This window comes from Chroicocephalus ridibundus, chromosome 1 (genome assembly GCF_963924245.1).
Source record: "Chroicocephalus ridibundus chromosome 1, bChrRid1.1, whole genome shotgun sequence".
NCBI lineage: Eukaryota > Metazoa > Chordata > Aves > Charadriiformes > Laridae > Chroicocephalus > Chroicocephalus ridibundus.
The window spans coordinates 149,798,934-149,817,402 of NC_086284.1; the positions used below are offsets into that span (position 1 = coordinate 149,798,934).

At 37.3% G+C, this 18,469-nt stretch overlaps 1 protein-coding gene across 1 annotated transcript in view; it reads right to left on the bottom strand.

Annotated features, from left to right (window-relative positions):
- PIK3C2G (phosphatidylinositol-4-phosphate 3-kinase catalytic subunit type 2 gamma) overlaps window positions 1-18,469 on the bottom strand; it is a 288,301-nt gene that overhangs the window by 70,637 nt on the left and 199,195 nt on the right. Inside the window, exons 20-25 of the mRNA XM_063323201.1 lie at window positions 16,383-16,563; window positions 14,926-15,033; window positions 12,569-12,661; window positions 10,889-11,018; window positions 8,624-8,760; window positions 5,757-5,926 (exon numbers count right to left, since the gene is read on the bottom strand). Coding sequence (XP_063179271.1) covers window positions 5,757-5,926; window positions 8,624-8,760; window positions 10,889-11,018; window positions 12,569-12,661; window positions 14,926-15,033; window positions 16,383-16,563 — 819 coding nt within the window. The remainder of the gene's footprint in view (window positions 1-5,756; window positions 5,927-8,623; window positions 8,761-10,888; window positions 11,019-12,568; window positions 12,662-14,925; window positions 15,034-16,382; window positions 16,564-18,469) is intronic.

An 18,469-nucleotide genomic window follows, 5' to 3' on the forward strand; every position in this document is an offset into this window, starting at 1 on the left:
AGACCAAGCAACAGAGATTAATGTGAAAGTGCTTGATGTATACTTGACTGTGTGTGAGAACTGCGCCCACTGAATATAAACGTACACTCGACTGTGTGAGAACAGCTCCCCCGAACATAAAAAGGTATGTACAGAAAGCTTTTGGAGAAAGAGATGATACAATAAAATGTTTCTGATGGGAGCAGGAAAGAGAAAATCCATGCCTCTGTAAACAGTTATAGTTTGAAAAAGAGAACAAAGAAAATCATATAATCAAAATGGACAGTGAACGTGATGCACTTTTCCCTTTTATTTCTGTTTTATTGTTAAATTTCCTGTCTTTGGAGTCACATTCTACAAAAAATCATGGAGTGACTAACAGAAAGAGAAGGAGAGAAGGGGAGAGGGCAGGAAGAAATCTCTGAAGCAGGAAGTTGATAGGGAGTCACTTAAATAGCTCATGTGCAGTAATCTCCCAAAGCGGAGGGAATTCCATTGGTGGCTCTGAAGGCATCAAACAATTTCTATCGCCCAGATAATTGTTAACAAGAATACACCATAACTCCTTTAAGAAAGCGGCTGTTCCTGAAGATAGGAAAGAAGTTTATGCCATGCTTGACCAGAATGAAAAGCCTAGAAGCACACTGAGAGTTGCGGCAGACGAGAACGGGGTTCCAGGGAACTCAATTCAGCAGAACAACGCACTTGGATCAACAAAACTGTATAGAGTCAAATCCATACAGACACTGTTTGGGAAAAACAGGGCCTTCCTTAACCATCTGGGTACTTTGAAAAGGATAACCAAAAAAATTAAGGATACAAAGTGGACAGGGAACATAACTTACTCTGAATTCAAAAAGCTTTAGTTGAATGACCTCCACAAGAGGCTAATACTGAAAATAAACTAACCGAAGTACTATCCAGGCTCGATAATTAGAGAAAGTATCAAACCATCATCAATAAACACCTACTCTTCAGGGCAGAGGAAGCTAACAAAAGCGCTGCTGAAACTCACGACTGTTCCTTGTGCTGCTCATATGTTCTCAGACTCAACTTTTGCTTTTGGTGTTTAATTTGGAGCAATTAGAGACACATGACTTTTAGACATGATAGACTGCTTGCCTCATAAATTCAAGCCCCTTTAGGCCTTGTCACCTTGGAGGTGACACTGTTTCACCTTTAGGTCTTTATGTATATTTCACCTTTCAGTCTTTACGCAAAGACTTATGTGTATGATTATCTTCAAACATCTGTATAATGTTATTAAGATCATTTGGGTTACTAAGGTCCTTTAAGCCATGAAATTAAATCTTTCCAGGATTTCAGTCAGAGATTTTTGGAGGGTGGCATACAGGAAGTGCTGAAAGCAGATGGTGGCAAAGAATTAGGAGTTACCGGTTCACATAAACCAGTAACTCCAGACCAATCATGTCAGAAAAAATAAATTTAAACTGCAGAAAATGAATTAATAAATAGGTATACTGAAAAGTCACACTCAACTCTTTCAGCAGGTAATACAGGTTAGCCCAACAGTTTTCATGCACAAATTTAGAAAATGAAAAGTGCTTATACTTGAAGTTTTTACTTTCAAGTTTTAGACTCTTCCTTTTGATGAGTACCCTAAATAAACTTTAAAAAAAGAAAAAAGTAAAATGTGAAACTCTCAAATTACTATCTTCCTTCTTTCCTACTTTTTCCTATTTTTAAAAAAAAGATGGAACACACGTAGATACAATGTAGTCACAGAATGTAAATACACTTATTTTTCCCTGACTGTATGCCAATTTTTCTGTTTTAGAAAGAAGTACCTGAAAATAATGCTTCTTTTCTTTTTTCAAATAAACACTTCCACTGAGACAGTACCACTCACTTTAGGTTATTAACACTAAAAAAGAAATGTGTTACTTTTAAAATAAAAAAGACCCTTCTTTTTTACACACTCAGACTTTCTTAAGTGCTTTTCAGTATAGGAAGACACTGACATAGGAAGAAAGTGTGGGAAACATAATTTTCCCATATTTTTGAAACTTCCTTCAAAAAACTGGAATTTCCCAATGGAATAGCTAGCCTGCCTCTAGTCATTAGCTTTGTAGAAGAAAACCAGCTTAGCAGATTTAACTTCTGGGAAAACCATGCCAAGACGCAGGATTAGTTTGGCAAGGAGACAAGCGGGTCTCTGTGATTCAGATCAGGGAAAAGAAAGGCCAGTGAGTGTTGTAAATAATCAGGATGACTGAGTATTTTTTAAAAAAGAACGGACACCTAGGTTATCAAAAGGTGAATATACAGTGTGTCATGAGCTGGACTACTCCATAACTTGCCATCAGGTTTCAGACCACACATCATTAACTGAAAAAATATAGACGAGAGAGCTGGAAGTGACTGGTAGCGGACAGGATGAGACACTGCTGAAGTTAGGATTAGTTCAGTTAGCACAGGATTTAAAGAAATCTCTGATTGCTTAATTCACCAAAGAAGAAATGTTCAAAAGGAACTGGTCAGAACTGAAAAGAAGAAAACAAAAGCAAAGAAACCATGTCAGGTACAACCATCAGCTAGACACCTTCTTCCATACCACACGATGACTGACCTAGTCCTGTATGATTACCTGGATAATATTACACCTCTTTCAGACAGAGTGCACCTAAGACGATTGCCACAGAACACTCAGTAGACAAAGAACAGGATGGTTATATGAAACTAAATGAGAAACATTTCTTCATACAGTTTGAAGTGTATCTGCAGAATTTACTGCTTTGGAGGAATGTAGAGTGAAATGTGGCAGCTGCATTAGAGAATGAAAGAAGGAGTATTTTAATACCACTAACAAAATGTGTCATCCAGTATGATTAAAAAAAAAAAAAAAAGGATAATGAAATCTCATGGTTCAGTAGGAAAGTTCCCTGTGGGACTTCGGGAATAATTCTTCTGCCGAGCTCTGTTATTATGCTATTGGTTAGATACATCATATGTCTCTCTCCAACACTTCTGAAACATTAGTTCCTAGACCCAAGTAAAGACAGGTTATTAGTACTATTTAACATATTTGCTGCACTGTGAAGGTACATGGAACCGGAAAAGACAGAAAGTTCCTGATTCCTCTTCCCTCTGAAATCAGTAAGAGCTGAGCTACTGATTTGTGCCTTGGACTAAAAACCAGCAGATTTATTGGACATCATTTAAAGATGAGGGCAGGCATTAGAAAAGTTAACTAATCCCTTGTTAGGGTGTTATACAATCATGAATGCAAAAGTGAGCATGACTGCACGAATCTTATCTGCTTCAAAGGGTTCTCTGAAGACTCATATTGGATTTGATAGAAAGAGCTGCAGCCCATACATGACAGCGTGCAACTCTCAAAGCAGCCATGTATGCCTTTCACTTTATTTACATCAGAAGAAATGCTCCATATGCAGAATACTGGAGAGGACCTACCCTTGTGGAGCTTTCTGAAGAATAAGAGTTTCCTAATGACAAAAAGCACTCCCTGAGAACAGAAAATGGACAGCTGTGGCAACGAAGTTATCTTCCTAAATTCTTAAAGGAATGACTACTTTAAATAGTTCAGACAGGGACTCCTTTTCTGTAAGCCTTCATTCATTTGCATAGATTCCATTAAAAAAAAAAAAAAGTTTGTTTCGTGTGATGTGTGTAAAGACCAGTTGCATGTATAGGCATTTGCATCAGATATCTTTCATTCTTCAAAGCCACCTATAGGACTTCACAAGTATGTGTGTAGCATCCACAAAACCCAAACAGCCAGCGCTAATAATTCTAAAGATTTGAAAGCATTGCGCTGCTGTTTTATCAATACTATTTTAGGAGCATGATATTGTTTGGGGTGCAAAGAGCTCAAATAAAAATCTAATAAGAACTCAAATAAAAACCTAATATAAAAAGCTGTTGAAGAAACCAGAGCCTAAGCCTATTTCAGGACTTGCCTTGTGGGAATGGCTAGATACAAATGGCAATGGGGGTTTTGAATTTTGAGAGAGCCTGAAATTTATGGGATGTAGAAATGTGGTATTCCTGTGTTAGAAATAATATGTTACATTTTATGTTACATTTCATGAAGAGTTCATATAGTTCTTGAGAACGAGTTCTTTTCATATGGTTCATGAGAACTATAGGCATTACTGTTGCATCTGCTCAGTTGCATGTAGGTATGAGGAAGACAACCATTGTGCCATGATGTTCACAACCTACTGTTAATTATGAGTCCTAGTTTAACTAAAGAACCACGGGGGAGCCCCATGAATGGAGGTCCTAAAATGTATTGTTTTATTTTATAGTTTAAAAGCAACATACTGCATGGAGAAACAGGAAAAAATGGCTGCTGCTTATGGAAGCGACTACATTTTAAGTAGTTTTCTTAGACTTTATGAGAGGTGTAGTATGCCTGCGTTGTAAACCAGTAAAATTAACAACTATTTTTATTATTGATATTACATGATTTCTGTTTAAATTTGGTTGTTGTGTCCCCCCCTGTATTTGCTTCATCCTGTCATTCAAACTGGGTAATTCTTTGCCCATGTAACATTACTGCTTAAGGAAATTCCTGTTAGGCTCCAAAAGGAGGTTTGCTGGAGTGAGGGATGCAGCACTTGACTCAGAGTGTGCATGAGTATCTTTTTTTATTACTCTGGTCTGCTTTATTCTTTGCACAGCAAATAAGTAGGATTAAGGGAACGTATCTTGAATGATTGACGATAATTCTGAGCACTGCAACTAAATCTTTTGACTGCCTGGCTTAGAAGTACTTATTAGCCCCATCAGCTTCCCTCATATCAATACTCCCACGCTGTTATTTCTGTCTAACACATTGAGACAGTCCAGAATAGTCAAAGGCCAGCTTAAAGATAATAAATAAAAAAATAAAAAAAAAAAAGGAAGGAACAATTATCTCAAAATTAATTCTGCGACTAGTTCTGGAAATTATTAGGAAACATGTAGGAAAGACACCCCCTGCCCCCATATACACACTATACAGCTTGTCAGTATTTAGGATCATTTATCCATTCTCTATCCTGCTATAACAGCTTCTGTGTTTTACACATAGTAACATTATCCTATCTATAATTATTCCATTAAAATTCATTCCTCCATAGTATGTTCACATTAGGAACTAGGACATGTGATCACACTATTTTAGTTATCTTTATCATGGGATAGTTACATCACAGATAGACACAAATACAGAAAAATGACAGTCTTGTTTGTGTAAAATCAGACATTTGCAAAACAACCGCTGAGCTCAGTGTGGTTAGATGTAAAACTTCAAAAGATAATGAAAATGTTTGCAATTTTACCCACAGAGGCATAATGTAAATATTCTCCATGTCTATTTGGAAAATTTGGTTTCTTCTCTGAATATGGGAAGAAAGTGGTCAATTAGATACACCTATGGTTTTGGATCCATTATAGGAACACTCCTCTGCTAGAAAAAAACAATGGACATCAGAATTCTTTTGGCATAGGCCAATCTACTGTTCTGGTCACTACTGAGCTGCATCATTCAAATCTCTGGCCAAACAAGGATTTAGATTTATTTTCTTTTAGACTGGAAGGGGGTCTCCAACATCTCATTTTAATTCCTTTTCCTGCCATTTCTATATTTTTTAGAGGTTTTGTGAACAATGAAAGGAAGTCAATTTGGAAAATTCAAAAAGGAAAAAAAGCATGATCCCATTTCTACTTTTTCCATGGGTGCTGATAAGACTGTGAAATTTCAGAACACTGCTTTAAAGTTTAATATGTGTGTTACTATAGATACTAACCTTTTTATGCTTCCAAACGTCTGTGCATGACCTAAAAATCTTCCAAAATCAATGTGGAACATGTGTCCGGCATTTGTCAGCATTATGTTGTCACTGTGTCGATCACAGACTCCCAGAATGAAGGTAACAACACACCAGCCAGCGCAGGAATAAAAGAAATTCCTTATTGCCTAGTTAGTAAAACAAAAGCATTTACTGGAAATATACAGAAACGTATTTGTTTGTGATGCTAACAAGAAAACCAAAAATTGTAGTTCTACAAATGCTATGCATGTTGCTAAAATTTTAACAGACGGGTGTTAGTAGCAATGGTACTCAAACAAGTAATACGCAAATTTCAAAGTTACAATACAAGAACAATTTTATGCATGAGGTTTTTACTTTGTGTTTTATGGATACTTGGAATTCTATGGAAAATTTCTAAGGTAGAGATGTACCTAAGAAAACCAAGCTTCTTTGCAGGAAGCTGACATTTTCTGTTCAATAGCCTGCACGTATATTGTAAAAACAATGGTTTGGAAGTTAGTTGGATATCCGCAAATTTAACCATTTGCTTTATAAAGAAACAAGGTTATTTTACACCCATTCTGTACCTACATGGATCTTTTTTCTCCAGAACTCAATTGTCTTTCTCAAATCCTAATTAATCAAGTCTCACAAAATTCCAGCTCAAAGAATTAAATCCCATTTTACAGGAATGAACTGAAACAAAGGAAGGCTAAATTGTTTTCTGCTCCTAGCATCTGTGAATCTGAACAGACTACGGGGTCAAACCGAGTGTCATGCAGAGAGACCCAAGAGAGTGATTAAACCAAAAACCAGACTGGCAGTTGTGCTTCATGTAACCTACTCCTCTGATGCTCTTTTTTTACGTGGTGGAGATATGTACTGTCACCGTTAGTCTGCTTCATGTAAGTAGACTGGCTCGTTCAGATCTATCTCATGAATCTCTTTACGATGTTACGTTGTGGCACTGCTCTTTGCCAAAAATGTGCCCATGGCACACGTAGGAAAACGTACAAGCTAATGATCTCCTCACCAGACACTCATAGGTGGATTCCAAGTTTTCTGCTAACTTCAGTGGTAAGTATTTAATAACTGTGACTTCTCCTAATAGAAGAATCTACCCAATCTCTATCACAACACACATATTCAGTGTCCTCTCTCAGGGGAAAGTTATTCCTGATTCAAATGATGATCAGTCTTCTACCCCAAAGCATAAGGAATAGCTTTTGTCTTTTTTTAATCTTACCTGCTACAGTTTAAGAACTGAAAATTCAGTTCTTATTCAGAAGTCTTAACCTCCCATGAATCTAAATCACAATGTAATTCATTTATATGGAAACCCAAACAGTCCTAATTTGTGATTGTTACGTTTTTGGACAAAACCTACATTAGTCAATGTAAATCATTATTCAGGCATTCAGGATTTCCCTGCAGATGCAGGGTGTCACCTGCGATAGCTGATATGGATGACAGCACTGTGGAAGCCACAGCAGAAGAGTTGGTTGAATTTTATGTCTCACTGTACTACTTACTCACTTTGATGACCATGGATAAAACACCTAAGCTTTCTGTGATTTTGTTCACCCAACTGTAAAATGAGGATAGTAAAGCTTACTCTGCATTAGTTTTTTGAGCACCTTAGATAGAGTATTGTATGAGTAAAAAACCATTAAGGAGTAAAAGAGAAAGGTTCATTCACCAGCAAATCCACGGTGAAGGCACAGTAGTCATTTTATGCACGCCCTATGCAATCAGATCCAGCTGCATTTTATATGTTTAAAAAATTGAAAGATAATGGGTAGAAACTGGTTTTAGAATATTCCACATTAATGGTAGTTTTTACAAACTGCAGCTGCAGTAAGAAATCAGGTTCTCATCAATAACTAACAAAAAGTGCCTCACTTTTCAATTGAAAACTTTGCTGCACCATAACACTGTAAACATATAAACTTGTAAAAAAAAATCTATAAAGATTGTTCCTGTTTAATTGACTCAAGATGATACAGTAGGAATTCAAGTACTCTTACTGAAAATGAGGATAAACAAATGCCTATGGAATAATTACAAAATTAACAAAGTTTATCAAGTATATTTATGCTATACATCTATTAATGAACTTTTAGAAAGCACTTCATTTTCAGAGTAGTAAACACTCAAGGCTCCCCTTTAAATTTAAAATTTTGGCTACTAATCTACTATAGGCACGGAATAGGGTTTTAAAAATTGCTGTAGTAACATAAAGATTAAAAGATTTTCCATAGGCCTTAGAACATGCTCAGCCAACAAAGAATGAATAGAAAGAGTTCCCTTCAAAGGGAAATCTCTGCTTCTATAAATAAAATTTCCAATTTTTTGGCTCATTCATAATGCCTAGTTTCATAAAATCAGATGCATTACATGGGATCCTACAATGTGATATGAAAAGCATGATCTTATGTATCATATGACTAGCTAGTTTTTTTTAGAACAGCTTTCTAAAACTCTGAGTACTGATGTGGTCATTTCCAAATACAGGAAATCCACAAGACTTTTCATAGTTTATATAGAATAAAGTATTCCGAGAGTTGACCTAAAAAATAAATGCTTTGGAAGTCGATACGTACTTTCTACTTCTGTTCTTCATTTTACTACTATATTTCAAAACATCGCTATGACACGTTTTTATAGAAAATGTATTACAATGCATCTGATTCTAGCAATATCTTCTTAGAGAGTGGCATTTAAGTCAATTCCCTGGCTTCTTTGCATGTGAGTTGTTTGTCTTGAGTCTGAGTCATTTGTTTTTGCTGCTTACTGCCATTTGGTTTCTTTTTTCCCATGGTAAAACATGAATTGTATAATAAGCTTCTTTATGATGTTACCTCTTGGTAACTTGATTCCAGAGGATGGTGATGACGGAACCATTTTTTAATTGTGTTTTCTTTCAACGGTCCTATCAGACCAGACTCCCTGTGGATCTTCGCTAGTGTGGTAGCATCTGGCACCATCTGTACCAATCCTAATCAGATAGAAAAGAGTTCACATGAAAAACCTTCAACTTTAAAAAGATATGAAGACCGTCAAAGCATATTGCATATTGTTGGATCATTCCATGCAGAAAAAATACATGCTTAAAGGTTTATAAAATAATGAATGCAATGGAAAATATAGATCACGATTTTTTTTGTCTTTCTCTTCAGAAACAAAAACCGAAGGACACTCAGTAAAAAGCGGCAGTTCCGTGAAAGAAAAAAAAACCACCCATAACAAAATTGTGGATATAATTGCCTCAAGGTATCACCAAGGCCCACAATTTAACAAGATTCGAAGTGGGTAGAATATGTACACAAACAACCCAAAATCTACAAAAAATAGGATCAGACATTTTCTTTGAAATAAAAAGTTATTTCATATGTTTTTTATTGTCAAGAATGCTACACAAATTTTTCTGCAGCTTGTGATGCTGATCACAGCGGGGAGAAAGGACACTAGATAGTGCAGGAAATTAGTCTGATCCAAGATGACATAAACTGGGACTTTGAAGTGCAGAGAGAAGCCAAGCATTTTGCAATGCTTCACTTCAATCCTCTGTCTCTACTGCATGCACTTAATTCCTTTTTTGGAATCGAAACCTGGCTTGCCAGCCTTCTGTCCCTGTCTCTGTGTGTGGTCCCCTGGCACATCATCCCACAACTCTGCAGTTCAGGAAGGACTTCCTCTAACAATTTCAGTCGATGACAGGCTCCTCTACAATATCATGCCTGGAAAGTGGCATCCTACCAGTGCTTTATCTGCACATCTATGTGAAGAATGATTTCCATGTTCCCATGACTATGAAATTATCATCTCCTACCTCCCTTGTGGGGAAGAGGTGGACCATGGAGCAAGTTGTTACACTAGGACTTGGAAGACCTGGGTACACAGGTCTACTTAAGCACATGTCCCGTATGTCCACAGGCATGTCACTTGGTGACTTATCCTTAATTATACTTAATCATTAACTGTATATCAATTATATTAACACTTCTGTAGCTCATAAGGAAAGACATTGTGTGGAAAATCTGTCACACACTAAGAGGTTTTCTGCTGCTGTGGCAGTGAAAGGAAGAGACTGTCAGGCAGAGAATATTATTTGCAGACGATCCTTGTATCCTTCTTGGCAAAAATCTAATTAAGTGTTAGTATGTAAAAGAGACTATAATATTATGTTCAGAAATAGTATTCTTGTATTAGTTGCCTTTGAAGCAGAAGCTTTAAGCTTTGACTCCCATCTCTACAAAGAAGAGAGGAGTCTTTTTCTGGTCACCTTAACCACCCTCCATGTGCATGAACTCATCTATACTTTCTCCTAGCTCCTTCAGATCATTCATCCTCTCTCATTTTCTCTTTGTGGATCAGAAAGCAATGAATTTTGGGGTTGGTTGGTTTGGAGAGTTTTTTGATAGTTTTTGTACAGCAGGTAATCTGGATACATCAGTCTTCTGTTTGTGTAAGGATGATTTTCAGTAGAAGACTTGGAGAGTCAGTAAAAATAGTAAGCTTATTGCTGTCAGTAAATTTTTTTAGCAAGCAATTGGTATCCTGCTACAGCTCTGCTATAAAAACCGTAAAAGGGAGAATAAAGCTTTCAGATGAGTCAGGCCTGCCCTAAGCAGCATAAATTGCAAGAGTGATATTTCAAAATCAACACTGTGAAGCTGTCATCACTTGTCTACAGGTACCTTCTGTAGCCACATGTATCTAGGTTCATTTAAGCATCCGTGCAGGATAACACTGGATTAAAACTTCAGTAGCTACAGCCACTTTTCTCCAAAGCTCTCTTTCTGGTGTGTGAAGTTACTTTTAAGAATCTGGTCAAAGCTGATGGTGTTGATGCTTTTGGAAAATTCTAGCCTAAGTTGCTACAAAATTCAGTGAGTTTGGTTATCCTCCTTCTGGAGAGGCAGAATGAATAAATAAACTGAACATTCGGGAATAGGCAAGTATACAATTCAGGGCCTGAGCAACAGGAATTCTGAGCACTTTTTTTCTTTAAGGGGGAAGATAAATAAGAGACCCGTGAAAATAAAGGGATAATTTTTGTATGCTGTTGTTTACATGAGATACGGATAATATAATACGGGTAATTTTCATAGTGTAAAACTGACCTTGGCCTTTTCCTGTAGATAAACACCTATAAATGATCATTTGCATATCCAGACCCTCTTGGAGCCAAATGCTGTCCATCACTCGAATAATTTGCAGAACCAGCATATCTTGACGTAGATCATCGCCTATCTGAAAATTGCACAAGAAATCCTGGTTTCTCCTTCAATATCAGATAGAAATAACCTCCTACTTCATTTGGATTTTTTCCCTCACTGAAACGGCTACGTTAATTTTACAGTAAATCCGTCTTGTTTTTCTTCAAAGTTGCTACTTATCTTTCTGTGTCAGAAGAGGACAGAGTAAATGGTACACATAGGCAGAAACAGTTTTGGCAGCCACAGAGACAGTAACAAAAGCTCCCCGATTAACTGCAGCCTTTCTGCTTATTATTCCTATGTAATTATTAGAGTTTGAAAATTTAATCCGGAGGTAGGATCCTAATTTAGTTACAGTTTAAAGTCTACCTAATGCTAGATCCCTTTTCAGAAATGACAACATTTTTCTAATGTTAAGCTTCACAAATTGCTATTTGCAGCAGGCTGAAAGAGAATTTTATCATGAATTTATATTTTATCCATGACATGATTCATATTCAGTTTCAAACAGTGATGCAGTGTTGACTGCTCTCCCCATGGAGTCGGTGAAACCACAATCTTAGTGAAATGGGGCTTTAATTGTAGCCATAAGAGGTAATGAAGAGATTATCTTCAACCACGGCTGAGTAAATGGCCTATGAAAACAAAAGCCCAGGTTTTTTGTTGCCCCTGCCTACCCCATCTGAAATACATGACTTTTACTGGTATTTTTAAGCGCTTTAGTCTTTTATTATATTATTTTTTTATAAGCATTCCAATCTATAGACTTTTACCGCCATGAAATGAGGACTTGAGGAGATATAAATTATTGCTTAAAAAAAAATCAAAATCTATTTTTATTTTATTTAAAGGTAATCTTAACTCCAATTAATCCATCAGCCATTTTATGAACTTCAGTGTTCTTCTCTAAAAACAATAATCACTGTTATGGAAGACTTTTGATCTTCTGAAAGAGAAGTCATTTTATGTAACATGTATTGTCTTTTGTGGATGGACACCGCACTGTCCTGAACTCCGAAGCTTTGAAGGTGACAACTGGAAAATAAACCAGAGTTTCTTTTCAGAGTCAGTTCCTCCAAGTAGCTCCAACGAGACCCAGCTCCTCTGCTGTCCTCTTCACCTCCCTCTTCCTCAGCCCATTTCCCACGCTGGCTCAAAGGGGCAGAATTAGTTCTGTGTAGCAAATGCAGTCTCTAACACTCCAGTATTTTGATTCGTTAGAGACATATCAACATGGATGGATTCAGTTATTCTGAACTCAGATAAGAGACCTGCCCTCTTACTTCAGTGTGGTAAATAAACCAGGTTTAAAATATAAACTTCATATTTTAGCCTGGTTGTCTCCGCTAAGAAAAAAAATAATTGCAAAAAATCATTTGATTCTCTACTGATCAAAAAGTTGATACTTCAGTGTGCTGCCTCAGCATATTCCATTAAAAGTTCTAGTGTCAAAAATAATTAGGAAAAAGGAACAACAGAGCCAAATCAAACATTCTCAGGCTCAAGGTTTAAAATATAAATTAGGTGAATCTCAAATCAACATTTTTCATATAAAAGGAACTAAGGATTAGAGGAAGAACATACCTTAAAAATAACATTGATGTTTCCACTTGGAGCATTCGCATTGATGAAGGAGATTTTTAATGGAAAAGCATTGGATGTAAAATATGAACATGACTTCAGGGAAAAAAAGATGAGAGAGAAGAACAACAGTGTCACATGTACAAAACATCAGGCTAATAGAATACCGCCGGAAAAGGTACCATCTTTAATTACTGCTCAGTAGCACTGATAAAAATAAATAATTCTTGATATTATTGACTGTTTAATTGAGTGAAGAAAATGAGAAATTATTTTTCTCAGACAATTTGTTTCACTCAATAAACAGATTATATGAATGGATAATATTTTCCGTAGTAAATGTTTTTCATTTTCAACGATAAACTTTAGCTGGGACTGAGTGGATGAAGTACATAAGACTGATCTAATGAGAATCTCCACAGCACTGAAAAGCCTTTAGTCCTATTATTTTCTGCAAAAAGATTTCCCCATCATACAAACTTTATAGTAGAAAATAAACCCACAGATTTCTTTGGTGACCTTGCCCTGGCTGAGAATACAGGAAATTCTGAAAATCACAATCTATTTCATATGGAATTTATCTTAATTAAACATAAACTCTGACTTCTCGTGCCCTACAGCTCCTTCCACCTGAAGACCTTAAAGGGCTTCAAAAAGCATTAATGAGCCAAGCACTGCTAATCCGGTGTGAGTTAGGGTGGTATTATCATCATCATTAAAAAAAGAGGGGGGGAAAAAAAACCCTGAAAAAACAACCAAAGACAATGGTAAATTAATGGCCTGGTTTCTAGAAATAACGAGCACCTCACAGGAGCTACCGCTGTCCTTACTGGGTGGAGTGAAATGCAGGCTAATTTGAACAAAAACGCTACTAGACACAGCTGCCTCTTGCTTTTCATCTAAACATCTCAAAGCATGGTACAAGCATGCAAATATTGTCTTACCCCCATCATACCTCTGCAACGTGCAATAGCTATTATTGATGATGAAATCCTGACCCCCTATGGAATTTTGCCAACTGAAATGTCTCAATAAGTGCTTGAAAGGTTACTGTGAGAAAACGCATTACTGACAGAGCTGGGAGCAGTGCTGGCTACGAGTAAAATCAATAGATGATACCAAAGTGAATTAAATTTAGGTAATTATAAGCACTTAAAAATGCTAATTTACATGATTATACTGACATACAGTTCAATCAAGAACCTGCATATATTTATAGCAAGATAATGGCCTATAATGATGCAAGAAAAATGAAAAAAAAAAAAATCTCTCTTCAGATTTAAACATTTTGTATCCGTCCAGCCAGGCTGGTGCAGTATAAATAGCATGACTGTATGGTGAGATACCTTCCCATTAGTTATTATTTCCAAAAAGCCTGAAAGCAGTGAGAAGCAGCAGGCTTCAAATTCTTCTGACTTTTATCATGCACAATTGGCCCAAACCTGCGGGGTGCTGGAAGACCTCTGTTCTCAGCCAGATCAAGGCTGAATAGCAATTACTTGGAGAATCACAGGTCAAAGGCAATTGAAGGGATCAGCACCTCTTAGAATCAGGTCCACTGTGGATAATGAGCCAGAGAACAAAAACAGAGCACAAATTGCTGTAATTAGGCAGCTATAACTGGTAATACATATGGCTCTTCAGGTTTGTTTTCTCTTGCTGCTGGGTACGTTTTTCTTCTCTAGAGCTGGAACAGCTTATTCTGGGCATTATATTGTTTATGAAAACATTTCTAATCAATGAATAACTGAGCCTTAGTACTGTAGTCAAAGTAAAGTCAAGTAACACTGAAGAGCATTGCTGTTTCCTTATTTTTAAGTCATTTTTAATAGGGGTCATAGACATAGGCAAGTTATTGTGAATAGTTAGTATTTTAGCAGACCTCAGTCATGTGCCTAGGCTCACCTCAGTGAAAAGAGAGCTACCTCGAGACCTTTAGCTGCTCCCATCCATGGCAGGGGAGAGACTTGGATGAGAAAAAACTGCCACCAAGAGCTACCTGGGCAGGACGGTAACCAGGTCTCAGCTTCAGGGGACCCAGGTGCCTTTGCCCATCCCAATGCCTTGGCAGGGCAGCTGAGCTGGGAGCAGCCTGCTCAGAGTTTGAAATCGCTGCTGCTGCTGCTGCGCAAGGTGAGACATGCATGCAACACCCACCCCACCAGACCCCTTCACCTCTGCCTCCAACAAAGGCCCCCAGTTTGAAGGGGATTAGGCTGGATGTCAGTTTACCAGATGACTCATGCTTAACACCAGTGAGATTATTTCCCAGTCAATGCAGCCATTCACTCCCTCTTCCCCTTTATACTACAAAAAAAAAATAAATTACAAATGTAATCCGTTGCATGAGCTGGACTTACATCTGCCTCTACGCCTTGGACAACAAGTGCAGGATTCAGGGGAAGCCGACAAACCGTTACCTCCTGGAAGAACTGCTGAAGTCTGTGGAGTTCCACCTTTAACACCTCCTGCAACATGTGAATCATTATGGTAACACGAAAGAACATAACAGCAGCTTTTAAGCCGTTTACTGTCTTTCTGTATTTTAAACAAGCAGTACGATTTCTGGAACGAGTGGCATCCATGTAACCTTATAACAGCTGATGAGGTGACACCGAGGGGCAGTTGTTAAAAGTAAGAACTGTTATTTTACTCCACATTCAGGCTTTTACTGTCTAGATGCACTACCAGTTCATGCTGTCATGTAGGTTCAGATTCAATACCCTTCATTAGGGGCTGATTAGCCTTGCACCTGCTCTGCTGCATCTCATATCTTTTTTGCCTTGCTGGACAACCTCACAATTTGTTGCCTCAAAACTGTGATCTCCCTCACCTAACTGTAGGTATGGTACCTGCAAGGTTTGGGAGTTTCGCAGTATTACAGTAACTAGAGCCTTGAGATTAATCTCTAAAATCTGAATTATGCATCAGTAATGCATAATGTATCACTACTACTTCTTTTTCTTTACATGGATTTTTGTCTTTGCAAATATTTTTGTCTTTTTACTTCCGTGTTTGCTTTGCTGCTCTCAGTAGCAACACAGAGTTTTCTGAAAAATCCTTTGAAAATCTTTGAATCCTTAACAAGGCAAAAAGAACTCATGATAACTTTCATGATAACCAGCAGTGGCAGGTATATTTTTATTTGGCTTTCTGGTCTTTCTTGCTGAGATCCCAGCAAGAAACTGTTTTACACATCAGCTAAGTAACAACGGCTGTCTCGGAAAATTAACAGTTTTGAATTGGAAATATACCTACGCAATACAAAAGCTGCACCTGCTGGAGAAGACGACTACAAGCCTTCTACTGCCAGGAATGCATCTCTGCAGATACAGTATTAATAGTTGAATGCTATATTTGAGTATTAAGTATAGTCCACTCTGGTTGGCTTTGCTAAGAAATGAGGCCGTTCTGCTCGTCCAGGACAACTCTTAGCCAAGTTTTCAAGAAACACTGCAGCTCCACAGGAGTCAAATATTATATTGGGATGCGGCGCTGAATGTGAGCATTCCTTTCAGTAAAATATTAACCAGCATTGTTGCCATTGTTTCTGACCACCTCGAAGTCTAGTTGAGAAACTGGTTGATGAAGGAATTTAAATGGCTTAAAAGATCTGCTGACCTCAAGAGTAATAGTGATAAGAGTTGGACCATTAAATACATGTTTTACTTGTTTTCAGAGCAGCACAAAATTTTACAAATTTTAGGCAAATCTTGGGTTTATTTATGTAAAGGGCATTACAGGAAAGACGTGTCACCTTAGAGAAAATAATCACCTGAAGAAACTTAGATGGAAGAGGAGGTATTTTTAAACAAACCTTTCTTTTTGGATCACTGGCAGCTTTTACTTTTTTGGCAATGTCTTCCAGAATTCTGATAAGTTTCCCCTCCTTAGAAAACTCATTGTTCAGGGTTTTGCCAGCACAGAATTGGAGAGCAGCCAGTAGTTTCTGATACCAGTTTTTGAAATGAACTTCATTCTGTGCATTCTTCAACAGCCTGAAGGAAAGTGGGGAAAAAACATCTGTGTATCTAAAACTGATTTTTATTTTATATCACCTCTAGCAGAAACAATAAATGCACTCCAAACTAATCTGTATTTGGTGACTTTGGGCAGCGGAGAATGAGAAAAAATGTTGTTTATTTGTTGGCAGTACTCAAGTCCCATTTGATAACTAATGAGATTCTGAGTGTGTTGAATCAATAGGAACCTGCCATTTCTTATTGTCATACATAGTGCAGTGCCTCTATTGCTTCTTATTTCTGCAAGAAAAGTTTAAAAAGTGAAAATAAGTTATATTTTTTGAAGTCCAGTCTCAAATAGACATCCCTAAATTTATTCTTTTTTTTTTCTCCTGCCAGTACACTCACACAATCAAGCACATCTTTCAGCTAGGAGGTACATTTAAAGACCATTTTAGTCACAGATGTATCACCAGTTTTAGAAACTGTCACTGTTTTAAGTTAAGGAGACATTTCTGAATTTGGCTATAGTGCTAAAAAGAGTGAAATGAGCCCACTTTTTCCTTTCTTTACTGCTAAGTGTTGCTCTAGAACAAAAACTCAGCTCTTACTTCTACTGAAGCTTGTAAGAGCTTTGGAACTGGAGTTATTACCAACGTAAAAGTTAGAAATAAAACCAAAACCATACTTTCTTTTTTTTCATGTTTACCATGCAGTCTTCTCTAATTCCACATTCATTTGGGCCAGGAAAGCCGTGGAGTTTAGAGGTTTTTCTAGTTAACTGAATTGATCACTGGGAAATTTTTACCTTATGTGGCCAGACGTTTTGTACATATTTCATTTATTTTTATAATTGCAGATAGAAACACCAGCTTTATATTGCTACTGACATGCTGCCCATCACCTGGCATTCCCCTTTGCTTTTGTCCAAGCTTCCCTTCCCACAACTTCATCCCGAAGAACATCTCAAACCTTAAATTCCTTATAAATGTCTGAATCTTAATGCAGTTTCCCTTACCTGATGATGTTACTCAAACCTAACAAATAATGCTAGTTTTCACAGGACAGAAAACAGAGCAGCTGTTGATTTTCAAGGCACATCAGATATGAATATGTCGCATCACAAAAAGCAAGAATAACATATATATCAAGCACTGATATTTAAAGGTAAAAAAATCCTAATTGCTATAGACACTTCAACTCCTTCAAATCATATATAAGGCATTACAATATTGCTACCACAGCCCATGCATCTTTTGGTGATGAGGGATTCTTGTAATCTTTTGTAAGGCAATGATCCTTCTAGGTCCTCTTTTCCTATATAATTCAATGCAGAATAATATCACCTACTGGTTTCTGAAAAGCCTTTCCAGTTATACAAAACCTCTGAACATCTAAGGGTTTATAAGTACTGAAAAATCTTAAAAGAAAGCGTGGTGTTTCTATCAGAAATGCCTAGACATGAAAGGGAAGACATATGAGAATTTTATCATCAGTACTCTCTGGAGGAGATTGAAATGACATTTCTTCCTGTAGACTAGTAAAAACAAATAATTACTTTTTGGATCGGAAAGAAATACAAATTGTCATTGCAGTGCCTGGTGGAAGGCAAGCCCCAGCACACAAAGACAGCTGTATTTTTATCCTGAACCCTCCACAAACTGAAGAAGGCTCAGAAAACATGCATATATGGAGGTGGGTAAACTAATTGTTCCAGATTTCAAGCACAGTAAGTCCAAGATTTCACAGGATGGGATTCATTTGCTTAGAAGTAGACACCTCTGCCATTTTAGATACGCTAGGAAATCCTATTTGGCCTCCAGCTGCTGCCTTGGAAGGGCATAGGTCCACTAGAGGCAGTATCTCATGTGTGCCACTCCCATGCAGATGTCTCGGATGCCCTGTGCTGTGTAAAACAGGCGATGCTTAAGGTACTGAATCA